The sequence below is a fragment of the Micromys minutus genome (genome assembly GCF_963924665.1).
Source record: "Micromys minutus genome assembly, chromosome: 11".
Classification (NCBI taxonomy): domain Eukaryota; kingdom Metazoa; phylum Chordata; class Mammalia; order Rodentia; family Muridae; genus Micromys; species Micromys minutus.
In genome coordinates, this window is record NC_137980.1 from 51085866 (window position 1) to 51112333 (window position 26468).

The window sequence follows — 26468 nt, forward strand, 5'->3', positions numbered from 1 at the left end:
CTATTGAATGCTAATTTATCTGGGCATATGGCTCATACTTTAAATCTCAGCACTCTGGAAGGAGAGGCAGGAGTTTTGAGGCCATCCTGAGTCTACATAGTGAATTCCAGTCAGGACTATATAGAGAGACCTTCTTAAAAACAAACTCAAGCAACAAAACTGTTATTACCAAGGAAAAATGAACTCTTAAGTTTCACTTTATGTTCCGAGGCTTGAAGATCAGTAATTGGAATCAATACAACTGGACAACACATTGTTTCCCCAGTAATTGTGTTGGGAATAACCTGTGCTTCTAAGTTACCTGGGAAGCATTTTTGAGAACAGCTTTTCAGTTTTTCTTGAGAAGTTTGTGTGTACTTAACAATTTCCACTTGTCCACTTCTCCCTCTCATATCACCTCTACTTTCTCATTTGTCACACACACACAAAGTATAACACGGTGTCCCAAGAAGGGCTGGCATCTGTTTCCTTGTCTTAACCTACAGGTCAGGGTCTCCTGGCTTTCCATGCATACATGTTGATCATTTGGGAAATGTCTTACCTACAACTGTTTAGGGTTCATGATCTTAAAAACCAGCAGCCACTGGCCAAAATGTATACCATGAAAAATGTACACCTTGGATTCCTTAACATCGATACCTATTCCTCTCCTTTATTAGCTCTCTTTAACTTCCTCTGTAAGATGTCAAGTGAAGAACACTTGTAAGCAAGCCCTCCCCTCGGTGTTTAAACGAGTCAACCTTTCTCAATCCCTAATGCTCCACCTGCACAATGGTCTTCCACGCAGAGCGTGGACTACATTGAGTAACTGAACTTAGGAGTGCTCATTTTACTATGTCCAGGGGCTCCTGTTCTAACACCGTTTGATAACCCTCAATTCTACCAAAGGAAGGAAGTTTGCAGGGAATGAAGACCACCGGTTTTGAAGATTCTGTCCAGATGTGGGTATAGTGGAGGGATAGTTTGGGTCTACAGGAAGCTTGGGTCTGTTGAAAGCAGTGGGTAAATCTCAGTCTAGGGAAGAACAGCCTGCCCTGTCTTGCTTTGCTTCCAGCAAGCAAAAATGCAGTAAATCTACAGCCTGCACTGCAGTGCCTGAGCCACACTTGGGTAGGAGATGGTACGGGCATTTTGTTTTTTGAGACAGGGTTTCTCTGTGTAGCCCTGGCTGTCTTTGAACTAGCTCTGTTTCAGGCTGGCCTCAAGTTCATCACGATGCATAAAGCATTTGATTATTGATGGGTTATGGTGGTACACTCAAGGAGACCAAGACAGGATCATTTCAAAATTGAAGCCCAATTTTACATTACAATAAGCTCAAGTCCAGCCTGGACTACATGGTAGCACATTGTCTAAAGAACAACCAGGTATGGTGGCATAGGACTTTAATACTAGCACTTGGAACAGAGGCAGGGGATTTCTGGGAGTTCTAGGCCTGCCAGGGCTATATAGTGAGACTTTGGTCCAAACTAAACCAACAAAACCCACAACCTTTTATATTTCAGTAATGTGACTGACGCATAGCAACAAGAACCTGTTTTTATTTTTGCAGATACAGAAGTTTGCATGTTTTGCAAATATTGCTTGAGAGCAACACTCGTATATGTACAGTGCCTTCTGTCTAATAGCGTGTAAACACAGATAAGTATCCACAGTGCAATGTTGGCTCAGCCAGGATCCACCTTGCATATATACTAAAGAATGACTGATCAAACCAGAGCTGTTTTGTCAAGGCGACTTTCTACAGGTGGATAGTTTTTTAACAGACAGAATATAGGTAGTGCACACCTTTCTAAATGATAACATTGTTTGCAAATAACAGATTCCAGTGCTCCAACTTAGGGGTGAATTCACTTTGGCCCAGGAACTGGGAGTGGAGCCCCTCAACATGGCTTTAAGTTAGGGAAGAACTGAGGTTATCAGAATGGGGAGTATGCTTTGCTTCCCTAAAAACAAAAGTCACAATGAAACCAGATTATGTCCTTCACAACACATAGATGATAAACCCAGTAATAACCACATGGCAAAATCAGGATCAGTTTCTGCTTCCATCTTTGAACAAGACACAAAATTGACTGCCATCAAGGCTATAGCTTCCCCAGATGTGACACTCAAGAGTAGTTACGTAAAAGAGAAACCTTAACTTAAAATCCTTTATTACATTTGTTTCTGTGTATCTGTGTCATGGAACAACTTGAAGATATGAATTCTCTCTACTGGGTCCTGGTGCTCGAACTCAAGCCAGCAGGCTTGGTGGCAAGCTCCTCTACTAACTGAGCCACATCGATGGCCCCCAAATGAGTATCTAACATAACAATCATCATACCTTACACAATGTGAGCAGTGGGAAGCAGCCTCTTGTAAGGGACTGTGTTGGCTTCGTTGCCTGTCACATTCCTTAAGCCATGCTTGCCCTGCTGCTCGTTTTATATCAGATGATGAACAGATCTTTAGACAGGGCATTTGTTCCCTGAAACCTCTCTGTGCACAAGCCTGAATTTATGGCCAAAATGGCCTGTTAACCATTCCCAAGGCAGCTCAAGGTGCTGCTGTTGGTAACTACTGACAATGGCTCCTTGATGTTTACATAGTAAATATGTGCGGCCTAGAACAGTAGATTCCAAAACTGATAATGAACCTGTGGGTGTTGATGGATAAATCAAACAAAGTTTACCGTTAGTGATGCAAAACCTGGTGAAAATGAAGTCCTCCAGCATGGAACCTTTTATATTTTGCCTAGTATAAAACCAACCAAACAATGTAGCAATGACACATGGAACTAGAACCTGCAAAACAACACAAATATTTCTCTGAAGGTACAAACAGGCTGTACCTGGACCTTAAGCAGCATAATTACCTTCATTTCACAAAGTAATACAGAGGGACTTTAAAGTGTTGCAGCATAGCGGGAACTGCTACACTAGCCTCCAGGGAGAAAGGAAGCCACACAGAACTGCAAGTTTGCTGATGATGAAGACATAAAATAAGGTAATTCCCATGTTCTTTGTAACAAATCTTTACAGTAAGAGTTCAAACATTTTGGGAAACTTTTTTGTCGTAACTTTAAATAGAACTGGGAAGCTGTTGAAATTATTAAGTGGGTAGAAAATGCTGTCCTTTGGGTTTCAGACCCTGACTACTTCCATCTGGAAACCCTTGTAGATTCTCATTACATCAAGATTCTAGCTCTTCCTTCAGCAGTTTTGCTGGGCTGCCAAAGCCACAGTCCAGCCGACTCTGGAGTAAAGACATAAAACCTTGTCCCTGGTACCGTGAAACCATGCAAGAGACGAGGTGAGAAAATGAAGTCTTGAGGAAGCAGAGCAGTCAAGCTCCAGCCTTGGAAAACTGCACGGTACAGTGAAGTCCCAAAATTCCAGTGAAGCTGAAGGATGAAAGCAGTCGGTGCCTGCTGTCCCCACCCACACCAGGCAGAGAAACCAGAGGGGTTGGCACATGCCTCTACCTGACTCAAACGTCAATTAAATAAACTGCAATTGAATTTACAACTCTTTCTTACTAGATTTTCTTTTCTTTTTCTTTCTGGCTCTCATTTTGTTTATCATCAGTGGCACGATTCCAATTGAAGATGTGCAAAGACTTGCTTGGTTCAACGATGTGCACAGAAGGGGATTCTAAGACTATAAGCTGCCTTTGCAGTCAGCTTCCAGATCAAGAGTGCCCTGTCCTCCAGCAGCCAAATGGTCTCTTTGTCCCAATGTCCATCACACTCCTGGCCAAATCCCTGAAGTCAGTCAGTGTCACGTGCATTCAGCATGCTAAGTTTATTTACTTAAATATACGAAGCTCCCCTGGCAGATGTGCCAGGATTTGCTCCAAATGTCTTGGGTGCCTACTTTCATGTCGAGCAGCAGAGGGCAATCTGCTGCACCTTGCCCAGGTCAGTCAGCAGCTGCTTGATGCAATGCTTCAGCTGTGGAAGCCTAGCCAGTGGCTCTGGGGGCTCCAGCTCCCCAGTGTAGTCCAGCCAGCTCTCCAGCACTGCGGGTGGGAAGGAGAGAGAGGATCCAGTGAGTGCTCAGAACTTGACTTACCACCACCTCAACACAGTCATTTTACCCCAGGCTGCCTCAATACTAGCACCCCACAAAGCACTGCTCCAGGGCACAAAACCCTTTTAAGGTTTGCAGTGTGAACCACCCACCATAGATAGGCTGATGCTTGGTCTCCAGCTGGTGATGCTATCTGGGGAGGAGTAGGTCACTAAGTGCCTTCCTCCTTGCTCCCTACCTGCCATGAAATAGACAGGTATCTCTACGATGTGCTTCCACCACCATGACAAGACCAAGCAACTACGGACTGGACTCTGGATTATAAACTACTTAAGCAAAATTTCCCACAAGTTGTTCTTGTCATGAATTTGGTTACAGCGATGACGACATGCAGTCCTGAAGAAGTCCTAGTGACAGAATTATCCTATGTCTGTCCTCTCCAAAAGAGTGGCCAACAGCCAGATTAGATTCGGGCTGTTGCACTCTGAGGGGCCACAACTAAGAAACTCCTTTGAATTGCACTTGCTTTAAGTATGTTAACTAGCCACAAGGCAAAGCCCAGAAGGCTCAGAAGACAAAGCTTTTCCATGTTGTAAATAGGGCAAAGTTCGGCTGCTAGAAAATCTATAGGAAGAGTTGAGAAGGTCTGGTTTTTGTTTTTGAAATCACTGTCAATTCTGACTTGCTTCATATTAACTCCTAATACACAATTATCAGCGGCATGAAACATACTTATTTTTTCCCTTTAAGAAGTTAGTGTAAGCCTACACTAGGTTTTTTATTCCAGCAATCAGGTGGGGTCTCCTGAATTCCAGACTAGCATAGCCCTCAAAGATCCTGTCTCAAAACTAATCTGCTTCCTAAAAATAAAGGGTTTAAACTTCATCCTTCACCTTTTATTTTTTAGTTTTCTTGGCACCTCTTCAAGCCATGGGGGTAGGTGGGCTCCAAACCAGCAGGACACATGGAAGGTCCACTGGGAACCCAGAGAGAGCCTGGCTTACTACCTCAACTACTGGCCACTCAGAGCCCATGTGACAGGGAGGTAAAATCTGTGAAGGCTCAGACTTCTCTCCTGAGAAAGAACTCCTTGGGCAAACACAGAACATCCCACACAGGTCAAAAAGGAGCCCCAAGTGGGCTGTCTGATCTTCTGGAGGTACTCAGTTCAATTCCCTGCAACCACATGATGGTTCATAGCCATCTGTAATGGGAGCTACTGCCCTTTTCTGGCATATGTGGATAGTGCACTCACATACATAATAAAAGCCATGGGGTCTCATACAAGCTGGATGTGAATGGGTCTGTCCCTCCCCTTCATCTGCCACCAGGACAACTCCATTTACTGTTACTTCAGTACTCTCATCATCCCCTCTCCAACAGAAAAAGCATCAATTTTTCTTTCTTTGAACAGGATCCTGTATGTTGCTCAGGTTGGCTTTGAACTCAGTCTTGCCTCAGTCTCTTGAGTGCTAGGATTATAGGCAAGAGAAACACTAGCTTGGCACGGTCTCTGTCTCAGGATAGCCCCAACCACAAAGGTGCATGAGTCATGCCCCATGACGAAAGCTTGTATAAAAAGGCACTTTTCCTGGTGTAATTTCGTGTGTGAACTTTATATAGCCTTAGTTACAGGCTTCAGAGCTTGAGTGTAATTCACAGAATCCTCAAATATAGATTTACAAATCTGGTCCATTTAAAAATTTTTAATTACATTTTATTTATTTTGTGTGCCTGTATGGAGATCAGGGGACAATCTGTGGAACTCTCTCCTTTCACCAGGCGGATCTCAGGGATCGGAGCTGTTAGGTTTAAAGGCAGAAGCTTTTACTTGCTGAGAGCATCTCTCTAGGCCTAGAGTTCACCTTTACAATTAAAACAATTAATCAAAAATAATAAGGTAACAATCATGAAAGATTTTTCAATTCAAAAGCCAAAACTAGAAGAGAAACCTCAGCCAGTGAAGTGCTTGCCTTATGTGAACCTGAATTTGATCCCCAGAATTCACATTAAAGGGAAAAAAAGGCTAGGCATGGTGGTATACACCTTTAACCTCAGCACTCTACAGGCAGCTTGGTCTGCATAGTAAGTTCCAGACCAGCACGGACTACATAGTGAGATCTTAAAGACCATAGATTGGATAACCAGAATCTACATAAAGCCAGAGTGGCAGCACAAATTGATAATCCAAAACAACTTACAAAGAAATGAGGCACAGAAACAGGAAAGACAGGAGAGGCTCCAGAAGCCTGCAGGCGGCCTAGGGTAGCTTATGAAGAGACCCTTACTCAAAGCAAGAGAAAGAGGGCTGACACTCTGACTGCCACACCCATGCTGTGGCACAAAGCTGTGCTCACATACCATGCTCACACAACAACATACAGACACATTCATGTTTGTCTGTTTTAAGAGTGCCAAATCCCCTCGAACTAGAGTTATAGACAGTGTGAACTGCAATGTGGGTGCTGGGAATTGAACCTAGGTTTTCTAGACCACAGTACTCTTAACCTCTGAGCCTTTGCTTCAACCCCCTCTAAAACAGATTAGTTCCCAACCAGCCGCCACCAGCTGCCCTTCATGAGTATGCCATACTTTATCTGTGTGGTGTTGAGACAGTGTTCAGAGCTTGCTCGAGCTAAGCTTGCACTTGGCCACTAAGCTATTCTTAGCCCTGCAGAATAGTTACAGCTGCAGAAGGACAAGTGAAGCGAGATCCTGGATAGCACCGGACTTTGGTGGCTAATTTAAAAAACTGCATTTGTCCTCACTGAGGGGAGAACTAGGCGAGATGGGGCTGAAGAAGCAAGAAGACAGCTGTCCCTAGATAGCCAGGCTGTGAACTTCAGAAAGACTCATAGGGGAAGCTCAAGACTGATGCCAAGAAAAGAACCCTACCGTCCAGCTCCTTCTCAATGGAGTCCATCCGATGCGTTACTTCATCCTGAAGAGACTCCACATGTGTGAGCAGGTTAAACTGCCACTGGTGCTGAGAGCTCACCAGCCCTTCTCCACCTCTGTCCAGCAGCTTCCGCACAGGGGTTTCTTCTGGCGAGACCTTCTTGGAACTGTTTTCCCTTACCTGAGCATGCAATGATGTTTAAACCAGTGAGCAGAGACAGCTGGCTTTTCTCTAACTAGCCAGCATCTAGAGCCCTCTAAAAAAGCAGCTGCTGCTCCCTCTTCCCACTCACTGCTTACTGCACCAAGGCCACAGCCTTAGGACAGCGCCACAGGCTCAGACACTTCCTCTGGCTGGCCCAGGGCCCAGCCTGTAGCAGACCTCTCAGAACCCCCAGAGCTGTCTAGAGCAGAACAGTGTCAAGGACGGTTATTATAGTCACATCGAGTCCTAGCCTTGGCCTTGGTGGGGTGGTTCCCCTATCGGTAACAGGAATATAGTTTTTTCAAGTAACAATGGTGATGGTGTACAGTCAGCTTATCAGGAGTAAGGTTACCTTGATGAGAATAAGAACCTCGAGATTTTACACCGTGCTTCCACAGGACAGCTAGCCTTTCACTATACAGTTTGGGATCACAAACTTTTATTCATTTATGTGGGATGATAACAATTCACAATAACATTTAGGACCTTTTGTATACAAAGCAATGTCCTGATGGATCTGATGAGGAAAGCCAGAACCAAAGTGGCTGAATCTAGACTTGAAACTAACCTGCTACAAAAGGTTACCCTCGCTCCACTCAGCACCCTCAACAGGCTGGCATGGACAGAGGCTGAAGGTGCAGGCCACACCCTGGAAGCAGAGTTGGGATGTCCTTCCTTGGCAATACACAGCAGTGCACTTAAGCGGCTGAGGCCAATCCGTAGGCTAAAGTTTAGAAGAGTAGGGACGGGGCAGAGACCTCTTTACTGAAGTCATGCAGTTGCACTCACAAAGAATTAAAGATGGAGACTCTAGCATGAAATCTGGAGCTCAGAACAGAGTGACTTAATAATGACAAAAACTGAATAACAAACAAAAGGCTGGCTCTTGGAGAAAATGCTCAGAGTAGCAAAGTCTTTAATTAAATTAGCCCCTCTTATGACAGGGCTTCTCCTTCCGTGTTCCTGACCTTCCCATTGTGACATTTTTGTGGAATTTCCTGGAACCCTTGATTAAAGTAGGTCCCCTTAACCTTGTACACATCTTATCAGAGAAAAAGAAACAAAAACCCTCTGAGGAGCAAATTTAATATTTCTAGTAAGAAGTATCTTCCATAGGATATACTCAGAAAAAGGACTCACCAGCAGTCAGTCATGAAGCCACCTACCTTTGGGGAGCTGGGTTTGGGATCAGTATCCGCTCTGCTCCTGTCTTGGTCGATGGGCCATCCCAGGCGAGGGGAGAGGGTGTCATCACCATTCTCACAGAGGGGGCCAACTGTGTCATCAAGGGCAGAGCCTCTCGTCTCCACTACCAGCTTCTGCTCCACAGCAGGGTAATAGGCGCGGGGTTTCTGGTAGCAATGCTCACTGGTGATATAGGACTCCTCCACAGACCGGGGCAGGGGCGATGGCTTCTCCACCGCCCCATTCAAAGTTCTATAGCTCGGAGACTCCTCGATCCTGGTGTCTGTGATGTGTATGTGTCTGGAATGTGCTCTCCCCTCCCCTGAGTGCTGTTTCCAGGGCTGGCACCATAGCTGCAGATCAGGATGCTCCCTGCTTCTGTGAAAATGGCCAAAAGAAACAGTGTTGAGGGTAGCCGGCACCATGGCAAAGCTCCTCTCATAAACATTCTCCCATGAGGGACAGTGGCCTCTACCTGGGATATCTACCCACTTACCGCACCGAAGTGTAAACCCCTCAGTCTCTTAGGAGGCTACATCCATTGCAGGCACAGTGGATGGAACTAGATTTGGTCATTGAGCATCATCCTGTGAGCTCAAGCTCCTTCTGGCTTCTTTTGGAAACTAGTGCCAGCTACCAGCTCTAACTCTAAATGTGCCTGATGCCAGCCTGACAGCCGGGGGTCTCAGACCCAGAACGACCTGGTAGAAGAGAACCCATCACGAAAATGTTCTAACCTGTACACATATGCCAGGACACATGCACTCAAAAATAAACAAAATGCAGTAAAAACAAATGTGGTCTACTAACAATAGCCTAAACTCAATCAACTGCTGAAATAACCCTGACATGCATCAGTACTGATAATTACCAAATTACCAGTTACCAAAATGCAGTGGTACCGTGGTGGGGAAGTATATATGATCATTAATCATAACATTCATTTGTATTGTTTTCTACGATTTATTTATTTATTCTATATAAGCACACTGTCGCTGTCTTCAGACACACCAGAAGAGAACATCAAATCCCATTACAGATAGTTGTGAGCCACCATGTGGTTGCTGGGATTTGAACTCTGGACCTCTGGAAGAGCAGTCAGTGTTCTTAACCACTGAGTCATCTTTCCAGCCCCAACATTTCTTTTTTGGAAAAAAAAAAAAAAATCACAGTCTTCTATGTTCAACATCCCAAAGAAAAATTGTCAGGGTCAGTAAAGGACAGAGATGGCCATTACACAGAACGGAACAGTCTTCTCTTCTGCATCTGATGCAGGACTGTATGATTGTTTTGTGCAAAACACTACGAGGACGTCACAGGCCCCTGGAACCATTGCTCCTGGACTTCTAACCCAATGGAGGGCCATTACACTCATCTGATCCATCGTAAGCAATTGTAAAATTGGGAAAGAACAAGAGAAAAATATAACAGTATACTGTTCTCAGTGGGAGGGGTGTGTGTGTCTATGTATGGTGGGTATGGCTGTGTATATTGTGCTAGGAACTGAACCCAGGGCTTTGAGCACACTAAGCAAGCATTTTACTTATCCACTCAGTCCCAAACTCTCTATATTTTAAATGTATCAACATTTTAAAGATTTATTATATTTTTAAATTACATGTCTGTGCCCAGGCTATGTTTGTGGGACACAAATATGTTAAATGTAAAAACTGAGGTCAGAAGAGGGCCTGGAGTTGGGGAGTTACTGGCAGTTGTGAGCTGTACAAAGTAGGTGCTAGGAGCCACACACGGATCCTCTGCAGGAGTTGTGCAAACTCTGAGCCTGAGCTGTCACTCCAGCTTGATTCCTGGAGCATAATTCACACACACACACACACACACACACACACACACATACTTTTTAAACTAAAAAGTGACTCACTCCACCTTTCAGTTCTCACCTGCCCACCTGTCATAAGTCTGCAGAACTTCGCTTACAACTAAAAGGAAGAAAGAGAAGGTGGCGGCAGAGGAAGAGAAAAGGGTCATGAATGTGGCCAGAGCACAGTGAGTGCAGTGGGTACCAGTGTCCCCAGAGCCTATGCAGAAACAAGTGGGCACCACAAATCTCAATCCAGAAGGCCTAGAACCTCTGAATGAACAAAGCTCTCACAGGGATAAGTAGGTAATAACAATGGCTCGCCCAGAAGAATTTTTAAAACTTTTATTTTTAAGGGGTCAGCTGTTGAGAGCATGGCTGTTCTTCCAAAGGATATGGGTTCAACCCATATGGCAGCTCATGATGATCTAATTCTATTCACAATAGTCTGTAATTCTAGTTGCAGGGATACAGCACCTTCACACAGACACAGATGCAGGCAAAATCACCAATGCACATTAAAAAGAAAATCATTTTTAAAAGTGTGTGTGTGTGTGCATGTGAATGTATGCAAATGCTCTCAGAGGCCATCCACAGTATCTCTTAGAGCTGGGGTTACAGATGGTTGTGAGTTGGCCAGTGTTGGTACTGGAAACTGAACATAGACCCTTTGGAAGAGCAGCAAGAGCTTAACTGCTGAGCCACCTGCCAGTCCCTCTGGCAGCAGATTTCAGCTTCTCTGCCTATGAATCATGAGTGCTTAGGGTGAAAAAATAAACAAAATGTGATATGCAAATACTACACATTTTGCTTTAAAGAAGGAAATTCTAATACAATATAGAGGAACCTTGAAGTACTATGCCATGAGAAATAAACCATGAGTAAATATTGCATGGTTTCTCCTATGAGGTATCTAGAAAAGCTGAATTCATAGGGACAGAAAACAGAAGGATGTTGCAGGGCTGAGATGATGGGGGACCCAGAGATTACTTAATGCATGGAGAAATCAGTCTTGTGGGACGAAGAGTTCTGGAGACTGGCTGCACGCCTGTATAATGACTTTCGCAATAAAGAAATGTAGAGAAAAACAGCTAAGATAGAAAACAGACATGGCCTTCAATCCTGCAATCCCAACCATGTTGGAGGCCAAAGCAAGAATACTGCTTGAGCTCAGGAATTCAAGGTCAGACTGGTCAAAAGGAAAATGAGTAAGATCTGGGTGCATGCCTTTAATCCTAACACTCAGAAGGCAAAACGGCAAGAGGATCTCAGTAAATTCAAGGCCAGCCTGGTCTACATATCTAACTGTAGACAGCCAGTACTAAATAAAGACACCCTGTTGTAAAAAGAATAAAAAGACAAAAACGAAGGTTCAGATGGTAAATTTGATATTTGGTGTTATGTATATTTTACCACAATTAAAAAAAAACTTCACTATAAATGTTAAAAAAAAAAAAAACCTCTGGGGGCTGGAGAGATGGGTCAGCGGGAAGAGCACTGACTGCTCTTCCGAAGGTCCTGAGTTCGAATCCCAGCAACCACATGGTGGCTCACAACCATCTCTGAAGACAGCTACAGTGTACTCATATAAATAAAATAAATATATTTAAAAAAAAAAAAAAAAAAAAAAAAAAAAACCTCAATGTAAAACAAGCAAACAACTGTACACCCAAAGATAACACAAAACAAACTGTGTGTACATTATGCCATAGTGGCCAACATCTATAATTCCATTTCTCAAGGGAAAGCTAAGTCATGGTGGAAGGACAGAACCAATTCCTGCAAACTATTCTCTGAACATGTGCTATTTGTGTGCACATGCACACACACAACTGCTTTAAACATAAAAACAAGAAACCAAATGCAAATACCATGTCCTGGTTTACAGTGTTAGCTGCATGAGTATATGCACTTATCAAATTCAATAGGGCCTTAAAATAAGTGAACTTAATTACATGTAAAGTATTCCCCAATGTCGATTGCTTTACAAAGAAATGCTTATTGCATAACTGACTTTGGAGAGAGTTGGGTGGGGTGAGGGTAGTGATAACCAAACCCATTACCACACATGCTAGGCAAACACTTTACCCCTAAGCCACAAGCTCAGCACAGCAACAGAATTTTTGGTACAGGTCTCAGACTTATCAGTCTTTGTGGTTTTCCACTTTTTCCCCCAAACCTGACTGAATTGAGAGCCAAAGTAAATCCCCGCCTAAAGCTGCCAGCCCCACACTTACTGCAAGATGCTCATCTTCAGCTGCAGGCCATGCAGAACCTCAATGACTCTCTGAACATCCCCGAGAAGCTGGTGGGTGGCCACGATCTTCTTGGCATTCTGATGGGAGTAGTTTTCTTCCAGGAATGCCAGACCATGCATATGTCCCCGGCTCAACCACTCCTTGTCATACCAGTACTTGAAGCCAGGCCTTTGACCTAAAGTGATGACAATAAGACAGTCAAACACACCTGAGGGGAACCCAGGCTGCCCCCTCAGTGGTCCTACCACCCTCAGTTTCTAGAACTATGTTCTGATTGCTGCGTTCATTTTGTTAACATTTACTTGGCCTCTACGAAGTGTTGGAGACAAGGTAAGAACAAAGCATAGTCCCTTCCACCAGCCACAGGAACTAGAGTGTGGATTCTGATTCTGATCCGCATTCTTCCTCCTTTCAACTATCTCTCTCCCTTCCACACTTTTTCTGCCCCCTCTCCTTTTTCTAGACAGAGTGTCAAATGGCTCAGACAATCCTCAAACTAACCATGTAGCTTAGACTGGCTTTGAACCCACTCTTCCTGCTTCTGCTTGGAATACAGATGTTCACCTCCATGGCCGGCTGAATTCTCTCTTCAGATTCAAGTCATTTCCTTCCCTCTTCCACTCAAAACCTTCCAACTGCTCACAGAAGGCAACCCCAAATCCCCAAGTCTATTAAGGCCGACCAAATCCTTCTCTTTCCTCTTCTTTTCACTCCACCCTTCACACACACACACACACACACACACCCTTTTCTCTGCCTCACCTCTTTCCTCCAGTACTCCTATCTGTGGCGGCATTCCCAAAGGCCTCTCCAGGACAGGCCTTTTGGGCACCAGCCAGCATCAAAAAGCCTTTTCAGGGTCCCCGGTTACCCCCTCATTGATTTCCCTCCTAGATTCACCTGTATACCTAATCTTAGGTTTATTTAACTTGTTCCAATTTTTGTTTTCTGTTCCTAGTCCCATGAAAAGACGGAAGAAAAGGAACCATCTAATTAATGGTTACAGTCCCAGAGCCTGGCAATGTGTCTCAACTGGACTCAGAGTAAATAGAAGGCTCAAAGCCCCTTTCCAACAGTACTACCCAGCCCTAGATACAGAGATGACCCCTCACTTCCCATCTGTTACATAACAGATGACCTGGATGGGTCCTAGGCCCTGCTCATTACAAGCCTCCTTAGAAAGAACAAAAGACGCAAGCTCTGGGACTTGGCAGCACTTCCTGTTCCAAAAGCCCAGGAGACAGCACCTTCCTACCTGATTTATTCACTCTTCGCATTATAAAAAACCCTGAAACAGGCTGGACATGATGGAAGGGACAGCCAAGAGCCACAGACAATCCATTAACCAGGGAACCTACGGATCCTGCTAAGGAGCTGAGCAAGACACCGCTTAGAGTGCTGACAAACTTTACACGAGCATGCTTGGCTCTTTCCCTCCAGGGGCAGTGATGCAATGAAGGGCAGGTGTGCCCTCCAACATCCCTAAAATGCCACCAACGAGCCCATCCTTAGAGCTCTCAAGGAAGAAAGGATCTCACTGCTGAAACTGGAACAAAAGATCAGCAAGACCCTGAGCAAGAATGACAGGACAATTCATCTAGCATTCAACACTGTGAATAGTTCTGATCAGACCTACAAAACTTTGTGCTTCTTGTTAACAATATCATATGTGTTTCATTTCAAGATCAGGCCTTCTGCTAGGTAAGCATCTTCTTCATATACATCCCTTACTTACATATACAGTTCAGAAAGACTGGCTACCAGGTGGGCTTGCAACAAAGGTGAACAGTCACCTAGCTATTAGCAAAGATGCATCAAGAGCACAGGCATGGTGTCTGGAAAGTTGCTGTGCTAACGAAGAGGTTACATATTGCTCACATCCCAGCTCCAGAAATCTCTACCTGGAGGGTCTTGGCAAACATAACAGGTGTATTTTTCAGGCACGTTTTCTTCCAGTAATCCCATGCAGACCCCGTGCTGCCAGCACCGGCACTCTTCACACTGTGAGGATTAAAGAAGCAACAGAACTCAGAACACAGGAGGCACCTAAAGCAGAGCCCACTTACCCACCTGGAGTGTGGGTGAGAGGAAATGGGGCAGTGCTCCCTTCTGACCTCTACCCAACAAAGCTATAACTACACAATGACACAACTAGGCCACCCTTGACCACACGGAGGTTTATGCATAGTGAACAAATTAAGTTAATGAGTCCTTAGTTCATTAGTCCCAAGTGCCCATATGAGGCTATCATCTCTGGACCAGACATAAAGAGAATTTTGACTGTCAGGTGTGGTGGGATGATGCCTGTTATCCCAGAACTTGAGTGGTAGAGACACGAAGATAAACTTAGCCAGACTCAGTTATACAGTGAGACCAAAGCCAGCCTGGATACTTTAGAACCTAACTCAAAAACAAAACACAAAGCAAAAACGTAGATGAATTGAATAGTACTGACTTCAGACTGACTGCTGCCAATCCCTCTCACCTTCGACCTCCTGATCACTTTGTGGGACTGTTCAGACTCTTAGAATACATTATGTGTTACATGGCACAGTTTCAGATCTTAACCAGAGGCCTCAGTTTCCACAAGTTTCCATGGGCTGTTTGTTAGAAATCCGTGGGTCACATGCACACCTTCCCCTATGACCTCAGCACAAAGCTGCATACTGAATTTCTATTATTAACAGACAGTAGCCGAGTCCCTTTGGCCTCATACAGCAATCCCGGGCTAGCTCTTTGCATTTACTCATAAAATTTGCTGAAGGTTGCACACGTGATTAATGGCACACGAGACAGCATGAACTTAGCCAAGTGCAAAGATTCCTGCTAAGCTTTCACTCAACTGCCTTCCCTGGTATTAGGAGTGCGGCCAGGGCCAGGAAGCAAAAAGGGAATCACTACTCTGAAGACGCCACTTTACTTAGGCTTATAAAATATTGTGGCCCCAACAAATAAGGAAGTTGGTAGCTCTGAAACTAAGCAGAATGCTAAAATTAGTAGTTAGAAAAAAATATGCAAAGTGGAAAGATGAGAGGGAAGGGCTAGCCTTGCCAGGGATTTAAAAATATTACAAAGGCATAATCACATAGCACTGCTGTGTTCTGTCTCTGCTTCACTGAAAAAGAGAGAATCCAGAAAGAGACCCAAATTACTGAGGAAGGCAGTAAATCAAGCAACATTGTCAGTAAACTGTTAAGCCACAGCCTCGCTCCACACCAAAATAAACACGCATACGGTGCTTAAAAAAACCAAACCTCTGAAGTTCTAACAGAAAGCACAAAGGTCTGCACCTAGGAAACAGACAGCTTGGTAGCATGTGACTGTAATCTTAGCACTTAGGAAACAAAAACAAAAAATACAGCAGGTTTGAGAAGAAATGAGGCTAACTGAGACTGAGGTTAGTTTCATTAGGTTGAAGTCTCACTAAGGGATTGTCTGGAGCAGGTTAATGTATGGGTTTGTTTATGCAGGATTATTTTGGACAGGGTGAGTGGAAGGAACATTCCATTGTAGATGGCACCACTTCTAGGCAGGGGATGCTAAACTCTGTCAGAGCAGAGATGCAGGTATGAATTAGTTCCACTCTTCTTCCTAACACTGAGGCAGTGTGAGGAGCTGGCTTCATGCTCCTGCCACCATGTGTTCTCTGTCCTATGCACCCAACTAGAACTGTGGGTCACAGTAACTTCTCCCTTAAGTTGCTTTTGTGAGGACATTTTATCATAGCAACAGAAAACTAAGACAGAGACTCTGCTCTAAAAAAAACAAAAACATAAAAAACAAAAAACAAAACCCACCAACAAAAAGGACATAAGACATAAATGTAGCTATGTACATTAAATCAAGTCAACTTCAATTTTTTATATCATGTATACAAAACAAGAAAAGCAAAAAATAAAATTAAATTAAAAAAGCCTGTTCTTTCTAATAGGTACAGCCTATGCAGAGATGTATGGTGGTCTACCAATTGTTGTACTGGGAACACCTGCTGCCAGCACACAGCATGCTCGAGCACATGCACACGTGCACACAAACCAATAACAGACAGAGACAGATGATAAAACCTGACTCCATTTCTTCCTTCAGGCTACCAGGGGAATTAATCTCAAAGAGAAGAGGAGCCCATAAAAAAGACTGAATTGCCACTCCACAGTCTGAGTCCCTGTTGTCCAACCCCTCCTGGTGAGATCACAGACAAGGCCTTCTCCTTTGGCCTCAATTCTCATTCTATTAATGGGTTATTTTCAGCAGCCTAGAATTCCCAGCAATCTGAAACCAAAAGCAAGCTCAGTCTAATGTTGTTAGTACTGCACACACAGGGCTGCTCACGTGACTCACTCGCTGACCTCACATTCTCTCCTAGGATCATGTCTCCTAACCTGTGTTCTGGAAACTCTACTTGCCTGAATCATGAAGTCATTTTCCTCCTGCACTTCACAGATGCATCGGACCACCTCAAAGTCATAGCGGTCGTCGCCTTCAAGCTCCTCATCTGGGTTGGTGGTCACATCAACATCTTGACCATATTCCTCATCACTCCAAAGAAAACTCTCTGAAGAGGACTCGCTCAAATTATCCTCCTCTGGAAGGAAAGCCAACACTCAGTGCTCCAAACTCACAGATAACACTGTGTACCCCACATTGTTTCAGCCCCAATCCTCCAGGGACTTCCACAGGCCTGGAAACAGGACTCAGTTTTCAGTTTTATCCTTATTAGAACAGCTCAAATGATACATGCTGCCTGGCTAGAGCTGAACTAATATCCATCCCCGTTTCACTGAGGGAACACGAAGGGGCTCCCAGCATCACTAAGCTCATTGTCAGAAAAGCAACTTCTTGCGACCCACATCTATTATTACCCCAAGGACACTAAAATACTCACTAATTTTATCCCCAGCCCACCAGGACCTACCTGGCTTATAGCCAGTTCTGTCTACAGCCACCTTTAGATTTCTATACACAGTAGGGAGAGAGGCAGAGCCAAGTTCAGGGATAAGGCTAGACCTTCTCACTGACTACTTCCAATCACTGAGTACTTACTCTACACCACAACCATGGTCATACAGCACATGAGAGTGAGCTCTTACCACATGCTTTCAATTTCCCTTTGTGGTTTCCATTGTCTGAACCATGGAGTTGCGGGCTCATATGGACCCCAGGCTTGTGTGAGGACCCACACCTGGTAACAGCAAATGTTTTGGGTGGAGAAGGTTCCTGGGAGGTATCACTGATGTCTTCACTGCAAGGACACTCTGCAAGAACAGAATCAGGCACAAATGAGCAACCCATTTACCATCAGGCATCCCAGAAGCAACCCCATCCAATAACAGCCTCCGTGGTCAAAGAGTTCAAAGACCTAGGTGCAGCATACCACAGAGAGGGATAAAGCGCAGTCACCTCTGAGAACACTTCCTCCCCACCCACACCCCTTTCTTTTTCTGATAAAATGGATTTCATAAGCCAGGAGGGACACAGAGACTAAAACACAGCATCTCTTTAGCTCCCAGGATTGCAGAAGAGATTTTTCTTAAAAGTGTCGTTTTCAACGATTTTTAACTGAAGGTTTTCTTGAGAGTTGAGCATTTGACAGTTATGCAAATAAACCAAGGATCATACAGGCATGCAGCCTCAGTGCTTGGGATGCTGAAGCTCAAGGACAGAGTCCGAGAGCAGTCTGAGATAGTAGGAAAGACCACGTCTTAAAACACTGGAGGGGAAAATTACTTAAGCAAAATACTGTCCTTATGCATATCCATATACTTCCCTGTGGCAGGACACACTGGCCAATGCTACAAGTGGGGAGGCATTTATAAAGGTCAAACTTTCTGAGACTTGGTTGAGGGGCTAGCAAGATGGCTCGATGGGAAAAAATACTGGCCATACCTGCGGGGAGACCCACAGTGGGGGGAGAATTAATTCCTGAAAGTTGTTTTCACCCCTCTACATGTGCTCTGTGCATGTGGACACCTTCACTTACACATATCAGAATATACGTGCAATAGTAGTAAATAAACTAAAGCTCTGTAAGAGTTGGTTGTATGTTCAGCCTCAACCCATATCCTCTTCTAGGACCCACGGTAGGCTGAACCCACAAGCCCTAAGAAAGACCTCCTGGTCTTTCCTAAATGGGGAAGCTCCCATGAAAAGTACCAGGCTTGGTTTTCTTTTTCTTTTTCTTTTTCTTCTTTGGTTTCACTCTCACAAGTTCTTTGAATTTCTTCTCTTTATTCTTTTCCTTCTCTTTTGCAGCTAGAATTAAACACATGTTCAAGAGTTGTTATTTAATATTTTGTTAATAATATTTAATATATTTAGCTTAGTATGCCTGGGCAAAAACCAATACACAATCCTAGACCTAGTCCTGCCCAGGAGAGCCCCTTCCTGCCCCACTCCGGGAGATACAGAGTGGGTTGTCAGTAAGACCACTCAACCGTCCCAGCCAGGCTTTTTTGGGTCTGGGCTGCTGCCTGGAACTGTGAGTGAGTCTGGGTGAAGTGTGCAGTGCTCATTCACTAGATGTCCACAGCTGCCTTCCTGCTTCAGCTGCCAAGCTGAGTAGTGAGAACCATGACTTAGGGTCCTCAAAACTGATATTATCTGGTCCTTTATAGGAAAGTTTGCTGGTACTCAGGAAGCAGAGGCAGGCAGATTTTGAGTTCAAAGCCAGTCTGGTCAACATAGCAAGTTCCAGGCCAGCCAGAGTAAATTTAAAATTAAATAAAGTTCAAGGCCAGCTAGGCCTTGGTACAGATACACACACCCATACATACACATATAATGTTGGAACGACCTATACCCATATATTGTGCCAAATGGCTATGTAGGTATGCCCCTGTATTTTCAATTAATAATTGCTGAGCATGCAGCACTTAGTGTATATGTTATTGTTATTTCTATGGCCCATTAACCTGCTTTCTATATGCAAACGTTTGTCTCTTCCTCACCAGCCCAAAAAAAGAGGATTCTAAGATTATTGTGATAAAAATGGAGCTGCTTTGGGGGAGGTTACTCACTGAAGGTCACAATGCCCTTGATCTGACCAAAAGGCAGCACTACAATATGGACTGGGCCTAGTCCTGCAGCTCTCCCACTCTGCTAACAGAGTTTTTGTATGAGATAGGAATGTGGCTTTCTGTGGAATAGAGCTGGGAGCTGAGTCTGGGGCAGAGCATTCTGATTCTCTGCTCAATAAATAAGCAACTCTCCCTGAAGTCATCTCTGTTTTATAAGAGCAGGCACAGGATTCTGGTCTTCAATCTACACTCTGGTTTATACAAGCCCTCTCTGAAAACAGCCATCCATCTGCTAAGATGGACAGGGAGGCTGTGCTGGCTGTGTGGATCACGTGGTTTCCGTACAAAGCATCTTGAGGTACAACGCAGGGTTGGGAGTTCACCCCTGCACTCAGGAACTGACAGAATTAAGTCTGCTTTTTAGTAAGCGTTTGTCCTCCTGACAGTAACAGCATATTGGTCTGAGCGGCATCCATCTGTCTGGGGCCGACATCTGCTACTTCAGAGCTCCCACTCATCCAGGAATGCCACAGCTGTCAGCAGTGGCCCCTCAATGTCACATGAACAAAGGCTTCAGTCCCACTACCAATAACCACTTCCTCAACTGGACCAATCAACCTACTGCAGCTTCCCATCTAAGGAATGTCAGGGCCCTCCTAGGATATGCCACAGAACCAAGATACTCACTTGGGGAGCTGGCAGAGACCCGCTTCCTGGTCAGGCTTTCCTGGCTGGCCTTGTCAGGCACTGTAGAGCCCCGAGTTTGTACATGCGTCTTCCCTGGCCCCTCCTCTGGTTCTGGTGATTTTTCCATCCCATGGAAATACTTCATATGATAGTGCAGCAATTTAGCCTTGCGGAAAAATTTCAAACAGTCCACAACCTTGCATCGAAACTTGTGGTCTAGGTCCACAGCTGGCACATTCAACGTCACAGAGTCATCCGTTTTCTTTAAAGTATTTGTAACTGTAAAAAAACAAACACCACCGTGATGAGCTCTGGGTTTGCACTGGCTATTGTGGACCATGTGTCAGCACACACCAGGGAGAGTGGCAGAATGGCAGGCATACGCTGCCCAAGACATCAAGACAAGGCGCTACCTCCCAAAGCGCTGTTTGGAGAGACGATACCCAACTTCCAGAAAGCAACCTTGATTCTGTGTTAGAAAGAGGAGAGTGACACACTGATGTGCAACAGTAGGGTGCCACAGACCTTGGGTTACAAAACAAGATGGCAAGCCAGCACTTCTGTGAGCTGGACCAGATTCAGACTCATGATCATTCTTTACCAGTCTGTGGACAAAGCCAGAGATCTCCTCATGAAACCTAAGGGGCTTTACAAGAGTATTTATACAGAGCTTTGAGCTTACTTAAGCTTTGAAATGCTACATGTTCTGATTAAAAAAAAAAAAAAAAAAAAAAAAAAAAAAAAAAAAAGGTTAAAGACTGCAAACAAACACACAAAGCAACCAAGCAGGTGGACAAGACAGCAAATGAACCCAGAGGACTCAATGACCAAATTCAAGGCTGAGCCTCACATATCATAAGCAGAGGGCAATAGACTGTAATGCAACAAGATGAAGTAAAGCAGCCACATGGTCTTCATACAGAAACTCAGCTCAGTAGCTGTGTGTTAAGAGTAGACACCTATTATTCGAGAACTCAGGAGACAGAACCAAGAGGGTCTCAAGTTCAAGGCCAGACAGAGCAACACTTGCAGAAAACCCAGTGCAATTTCCAGCACCCACATGGTGGCTCATAATCCAGTAACTCCAGTTTCTGGAGATCTGCCACCCTCTTCTGAACTCCTTGGGTACTGTATTCATATGATGCACATATAAACATGTAGGCAAAATACCCAAACATATAAAAAATATGTAGATAAATATTTTCTTCAAAGAAGAAAAGAAAAATACTTTTCATTAAAGGTCTCCATTCACAGTTCCCTCAACCCAGTAAGAGGAATCTCTTCACCCTTCAACTCTATAGAACATCCTTAAGGGAACATTCTTAGAGGATATAAAGTTTCCCTTAATGCAATGACACACTCTCCATTAGAAATCAGTCACAAGCTATCTCTGGCAAATATCATGACTATTTTTGCAAGTACCATCAAATTTTTTTAAAAATGTTTAAATCTTAAAGTCAACCTAAGTTAAACAGTACATTTCAAAATACTCATTTCAAAATTGGGTTGGAGATCTGGTAAATGCTGTTATAAAATTAACTTCAACAAACAAAAAACTACACAGACATATGCCAAATCAGAAGGCCTTCAAAATATTTTCTGCCCAGGCTAAGAGACAAGAAGATCTAAAACAGTGGCAGGTGAGAAGGAAGATAACCTTAAGTGGGACGGGATCCATGCTGTTCAGAGAGACTCCAGAGGACACTAGTAGAGGGATCTGAAATTGAAACCTCTGAGCTCACTCACTATGTCATCCAGGGTGGCTTGGAAACCAAGCACTATGTAATCCAGCTTCAGCCTCCAGAGTGCTGCAATTATAGACATGAGCCATCAGAGCCAGCGCTAACATCCTATATTTAAAACAAAACAAAACAAAACAGCAGCACGAGCCTTGGGAACAGTGACAGGTGGATCTCTGTGAGCAGGAGGCCAACCTGGTCTTGAGATCCAGTCTTGACTCAAAACGAAAAACAAGAACATACAAATCAAAGACTTCTTCACAAGCATACCCCAGGTTCTCTGGAATTTCCTCCTCTTAGATCTGCTAGGCTAAACCACAAAAAGCCCTCATTTGTGTAGTTTTCTATTATTAATTTTGCACGTCTGGCTATTCTGCTTGCATGTATGTTTATATAGCACATGTAAGCTTGGGACCTGTGTTAGATGTTTTGGATCTGGAGTTACAGACAATTGTGAGCCACCACATTAAGTTCTGGGAATTAAACCTAGGTCCACTGGAATAGTAGCCAGTCTCTTAAATGTTAAGGTAGCTCCCATTTCTGTAGATTTCTAAAGGTTAAATACTGGCTAGTTCAAATAGTTCAGCTTAATAATCATGTTCATAATCGTCAACAATTAATCCAGATGACTCCAGCTACTACTTATGAACAAACTTAAGGTGCATCAAAGACTGCCAGCAACTATCTACGGATGACAGGAGGTCAAGAACAGGGTGATGAGCCCCAAAATTCTCAGTTTATTTGAAGCTCTAAGTTGCGATCTACTTACTTGTAATGGAAAAGCTGAATAATAAAATAGTAACATCACTGAATTAAAATCTATATGAAATTAAAATCTATTAGAAATTCAAAGTTAGCCTCAGCAAAATCTGGAGTTCGAGGTCAGTGTGGGATACAGGAGGTCCAGTCTCAAAACAAAAGAAACTGCACACTTAAACTACACATAATCTGCAGGCAGCAGAGGTCACAGCTGGACAGTCTGTTTCAAGCCCTGTACCCCAGTGCACGTGCAGAGTGAGGTAAGGATGGCAGGGCATCACTGAGTTACAAGAGTTGGATAATCACACGTCAAGAGCCTTTTAGAAAGCTGCTTAGCGTTTAAGTGCACAATAAATACGGGCCAGCACTACTCTACAGAAATATTCTGTGCTAATTAATGAGCAGCTTTTCTAGAATTAAGCAAAAGAAGAGAGAAGTGTGTCATTCCCCTCCCCCAGGCCTCTCTGCTTCCTCACTAGAGAGTCATGCCAGGTCAGTCCTTTAGAGACATGTCTGAGCTGCAGAAAGAAGTCAATCTGGTTCTTCACTTTCTTGCCTATAAAAGTGATAAATGTCATCAATTCTAAAGAGCTGATGGGTTAAAGATAACCTGTGCACAAAGTAGGAGATGAATACATGGAAGATATACCAGGTATGAACATAGTACACATGAATCATGCAGGCAACACTTATACACACATGTAATAATCAACCAAATGTGAACTGTTTCTCAAATTACCTCTTGAAAATCCAGACTAGGGAACAGATTACTCTGTAAAGCCCCCGGTTGTGTCTGCATACTTAGAAAAACATGAAATCCAAAGTAAACCACAAAACTCCTAGTGTGTTGAAGCAGCAGAGTCACTGCCCTTGTTTTAGGAACTTTAAAAAAAAAAAAAGATTTGTTTATTTTATATATGTGAGTCCACTGTCACTGTCTTCAGACACACCAGAAGAGGGCATCAGATCCCTTCATGGTTGTGAGCCACCATGTGGTTGCTGGGAATTGAATTCAGAACTTCTGGAAGAGCAGTCAGTGCTCTTAACTGCTGAGCCACCTCTCCAGCCCTAGGAACATTTTTTATTGGGACAGTAAAAGAGTTTTGGGAGGAGTCAGGATCTTTATGTAGTTCAAGCTGCCCCAAAACTTGCTATGTAGACTAGGTGGACCTCAAACACACCTGTTTCTGCCTTCTGAGTACAGAGATTAAAGGCAAGTGCCACCATGCCTAGCTTTAAAATGTGTGTGTGTGTGTGTGTGTGTGTGTGTGTGTGTGTGCATGCACTGACTCCATGATTCATATGTATCATGTTTATGCCCCAGAGGCCAGAAAAAGGGTTTGGATACTCTGTAAATAGAGTTACAGTTACAAATGGTTGTGAGCCATGTTGATGCTAGGAATAGAACCTAGCACCTCTGCAAAAATAGTGAGTACTCTTAACTGCTGAGCCATTTCCCCAGCCCCATTTTATCTTTTTCATATAGATTAAGACTGGGGATGTACCTCAGTAGAATGTTTACCTAGTATGTATGAAACACTGGATTTCCCTGCAAATGCCCAGAGAAAAGATGAGAATGAAAATGCAGTTCAGACTGACTTAGTCAACCTGGATCAGACTCTGGGAGTCTAATATCAGGCGTTGTCAGTTAAAACAATTTGGGGAAAGGGTTTCAGGCAACAATCACTCCAATCCCAGGTACATAATAAAGCTTAAGGTGTGACTACTTAGACACTCCTTTACAAGTACCATAAAGGTGGGGTCTACAGCTAAAAGATCTAGAATCTAGGCTATAAAATACATGTGACATCTGCCCTAAGGATGGGTTCTATTAAAAATAAAGATCTGGGCTGGAGAGATGGCTGCTCTTCCAGAGGTCCTGAGTTCAAATCCCAGCAACCACATGGTGGCTCACAACCATCTGTAATGGAATCTGATGCCCTCTTCTGGTGTGTCTGAAGACAGCTATAGGGTACTCACATACATTAAATAAATAAATAAATAAACAAACAAACAAATAAAGGTCTGGGGGGAGGGGCGAGTCTAGGATAAACATTCTGGGAGATTTAGGTGATGCATGCCCACAGAGAGCAAAAAGGTCTACAAATTCACCTCAACTCTCCCCAGAGAGTTTTCTGAAACTTGTCTTAGTTACGGTTACTATTGCTACTCTGAAACACCATGATCAAAAGCAACTTGAGGAGCAAGTTTATTCAGCTTATGCTTCTAGATCACTGTTTATCATCAAAGGAAATCAGGACAGGAGCTCAAACAGGCAGCAGGAGCTCAAACAGGCAGGAACCTGGAAGCAGGAGCTGACATAGAGGTCATGGAGGGGTGCTGCTTACTGCCTTGCTCAGCCTGCTTTCTTATAGAACCCAGGAACTACCAACCTCAGTGTGGCACCACTCACCACAGGCTGAACTCTCTGCCATCAATCACTAATCAAGAAAATGTGCTGGGGAGGCAGAGGCAGAGGCAGAGGCAGGTGGATCTCTGAGTTTGAGGCTACCCTGGTCTACAGAATAAAAGAATAGTCCAGTACCTAAGGGAGGCTTCAGGCCAAGTTCAAGTAACCATTCTACACTTGATGGTATCCCTAGCTAACTCAATTTCAATTTCAGTTTTCTAGACCTACTACCAGTGGTCTAATCACTTATCTTCTTATTTATAAACAGATCACAAGAGAAGTGTGACCTGACTCTGCTAAGTCAGGGCACAGAGGACCTACCACCTCAGCAAACTTTCAAAAAGACAATGAAGTCAGATAAGGAAAAAAGAAAAAAGGAACAAAAAGAAAAAAGAAAAAAAAGAAAGAAAGAAAGAAAGAAAAAAGAACAACAAAACTGCCCCAAATCAAAATCCCTGATTATTTTTTTTTAAAGATTTATTTATTTTATGTATGAGTACACTGTCCCTGTCTTCAGAAACACCAGAAGAGGGCATCAGATCCCATTACAGATGGTTGTGAGCCACCGTGTGGTTGCTGGGAATTGAACTCAGGACCTCTGGAAGAGCAGTCAGTGCTCTTAACTGCTGAGCCATCTCTCCAGCCCCTAATTCTTTTTTGTATGTGAGCAGAAGGTGGAATAGCTGATTGCCAAGACAAGCAAGCCTGGCACCTCAGTGCCTGTGAGGGATGGTAGTGACAGAATCACAGAGGCTCCAGTGGCCAAGAAGACTCCCTAGGGAAAAGAAACTACCAGATGTCACTAGGACGAGCCCCTAGTCAGACAACCCAAAAGCTCTTTTCAATCAAGGATGGTGGTGCTAAAAAGGCAGAGCATGTGCAGGAGTAAACTTGGATAGTCCAAGCATTATAAATCTTCAACTTCTGGTATACAAGAGTTGGGCTTCCACTAAACAGGTGCTCACCTCTTGTGTAATCCCTCATGTTTGAGCAGCATCTTTGAGTTGTGTCTAACAGAGTATGACAAAGTCCTAGCAAACAGTCTCTCTGTTGGTTTAACAACACAGGCAATGTTCGGAGGGACTTCCCAGAGGCCAATGCACAGATGACCAGGAAGTGCAAGTGACCACTGAGGCTTTCAGTCATCATCATCCTCTTCAAGCAGATCCTCTTCAGACGTTCTCAGATGGGAGCCTAGCCTGGAAAAGCCCTGGATGAGTCATCAACTACAAGAAAATAAGAATGCTCAAAGCCTCTGTGCTCAGAGTCATGCTGTTACACTGTAACAGTACAGAGTGGATCTGCAGCCTTCTTATTTCTTAGGCATGTAATAGAGAAATTAGGCCTATATATAGGCAGATTAATCAAGAACCAGGGCCATCTGAATTTGTTTCCTGCATGCCGGCAGAGCATGCAAGGACATGGCTAGGTCTGTGTTTTAATCTGTGTCCTCTGGGGAGAGAGCCTGACTATACTTCCTAA

The 26468-nt window shown here is 43.9% G+C and overlaps 1 protein-coding gene across 1 annotated transcript in view; it reads right to left on the bottom strand.

Annotated features, from left to right (window-relative positions):
- Nucleotides 1–1560: 1560 nt before the first annotated feature.
- The window catches only part of PHF20 (PHD finger protein 20), an 88377-nt gene continuing 63469 nt past the window's right edge, over nucleotides 1561–26468 (bottom strand). Inside the window, exons 10-18 of the mRNA XM_080925015.1 lie at nucleotides 20079–20357; nucleotides 18529–18627; nucleotides 17466–17630; nucleotides 16782–16960; nucleotides 14280–14379; nucleotides 12358–12553; nucleotides 8283–8679; nucleotides 6909–7092; nucleotides 1561–4002 (exon numbers count right to left, since the gene is read on the bottom strand). Coding sequence (XP_080781141.1) covers nucleotides 3860–4002; nucleotides 6909–7092; nucleotides 8283–8679; nucleotides 12358–12553; nucleotides 14280–14379; nucleotides 16782–16960; nucleotides 17466–17630; nucleotides 18529–18627; nucleotides 20079–20357 — 1742 coding nt within the window. The 3' untranslated portion in view covers nucleotides 1561–3859. The remainder of the gene's footprint in view (nucleotides 4003–6908; nucleotides 7093–8282; nucleotides 8680–12357; nucleotides 12554–14279; nucleotides 14380–16781; nucleotides 16961–17465; nucleotides 17631–18528; nucleotides 18628–20078; nucleotides 20358–26468) is intronic.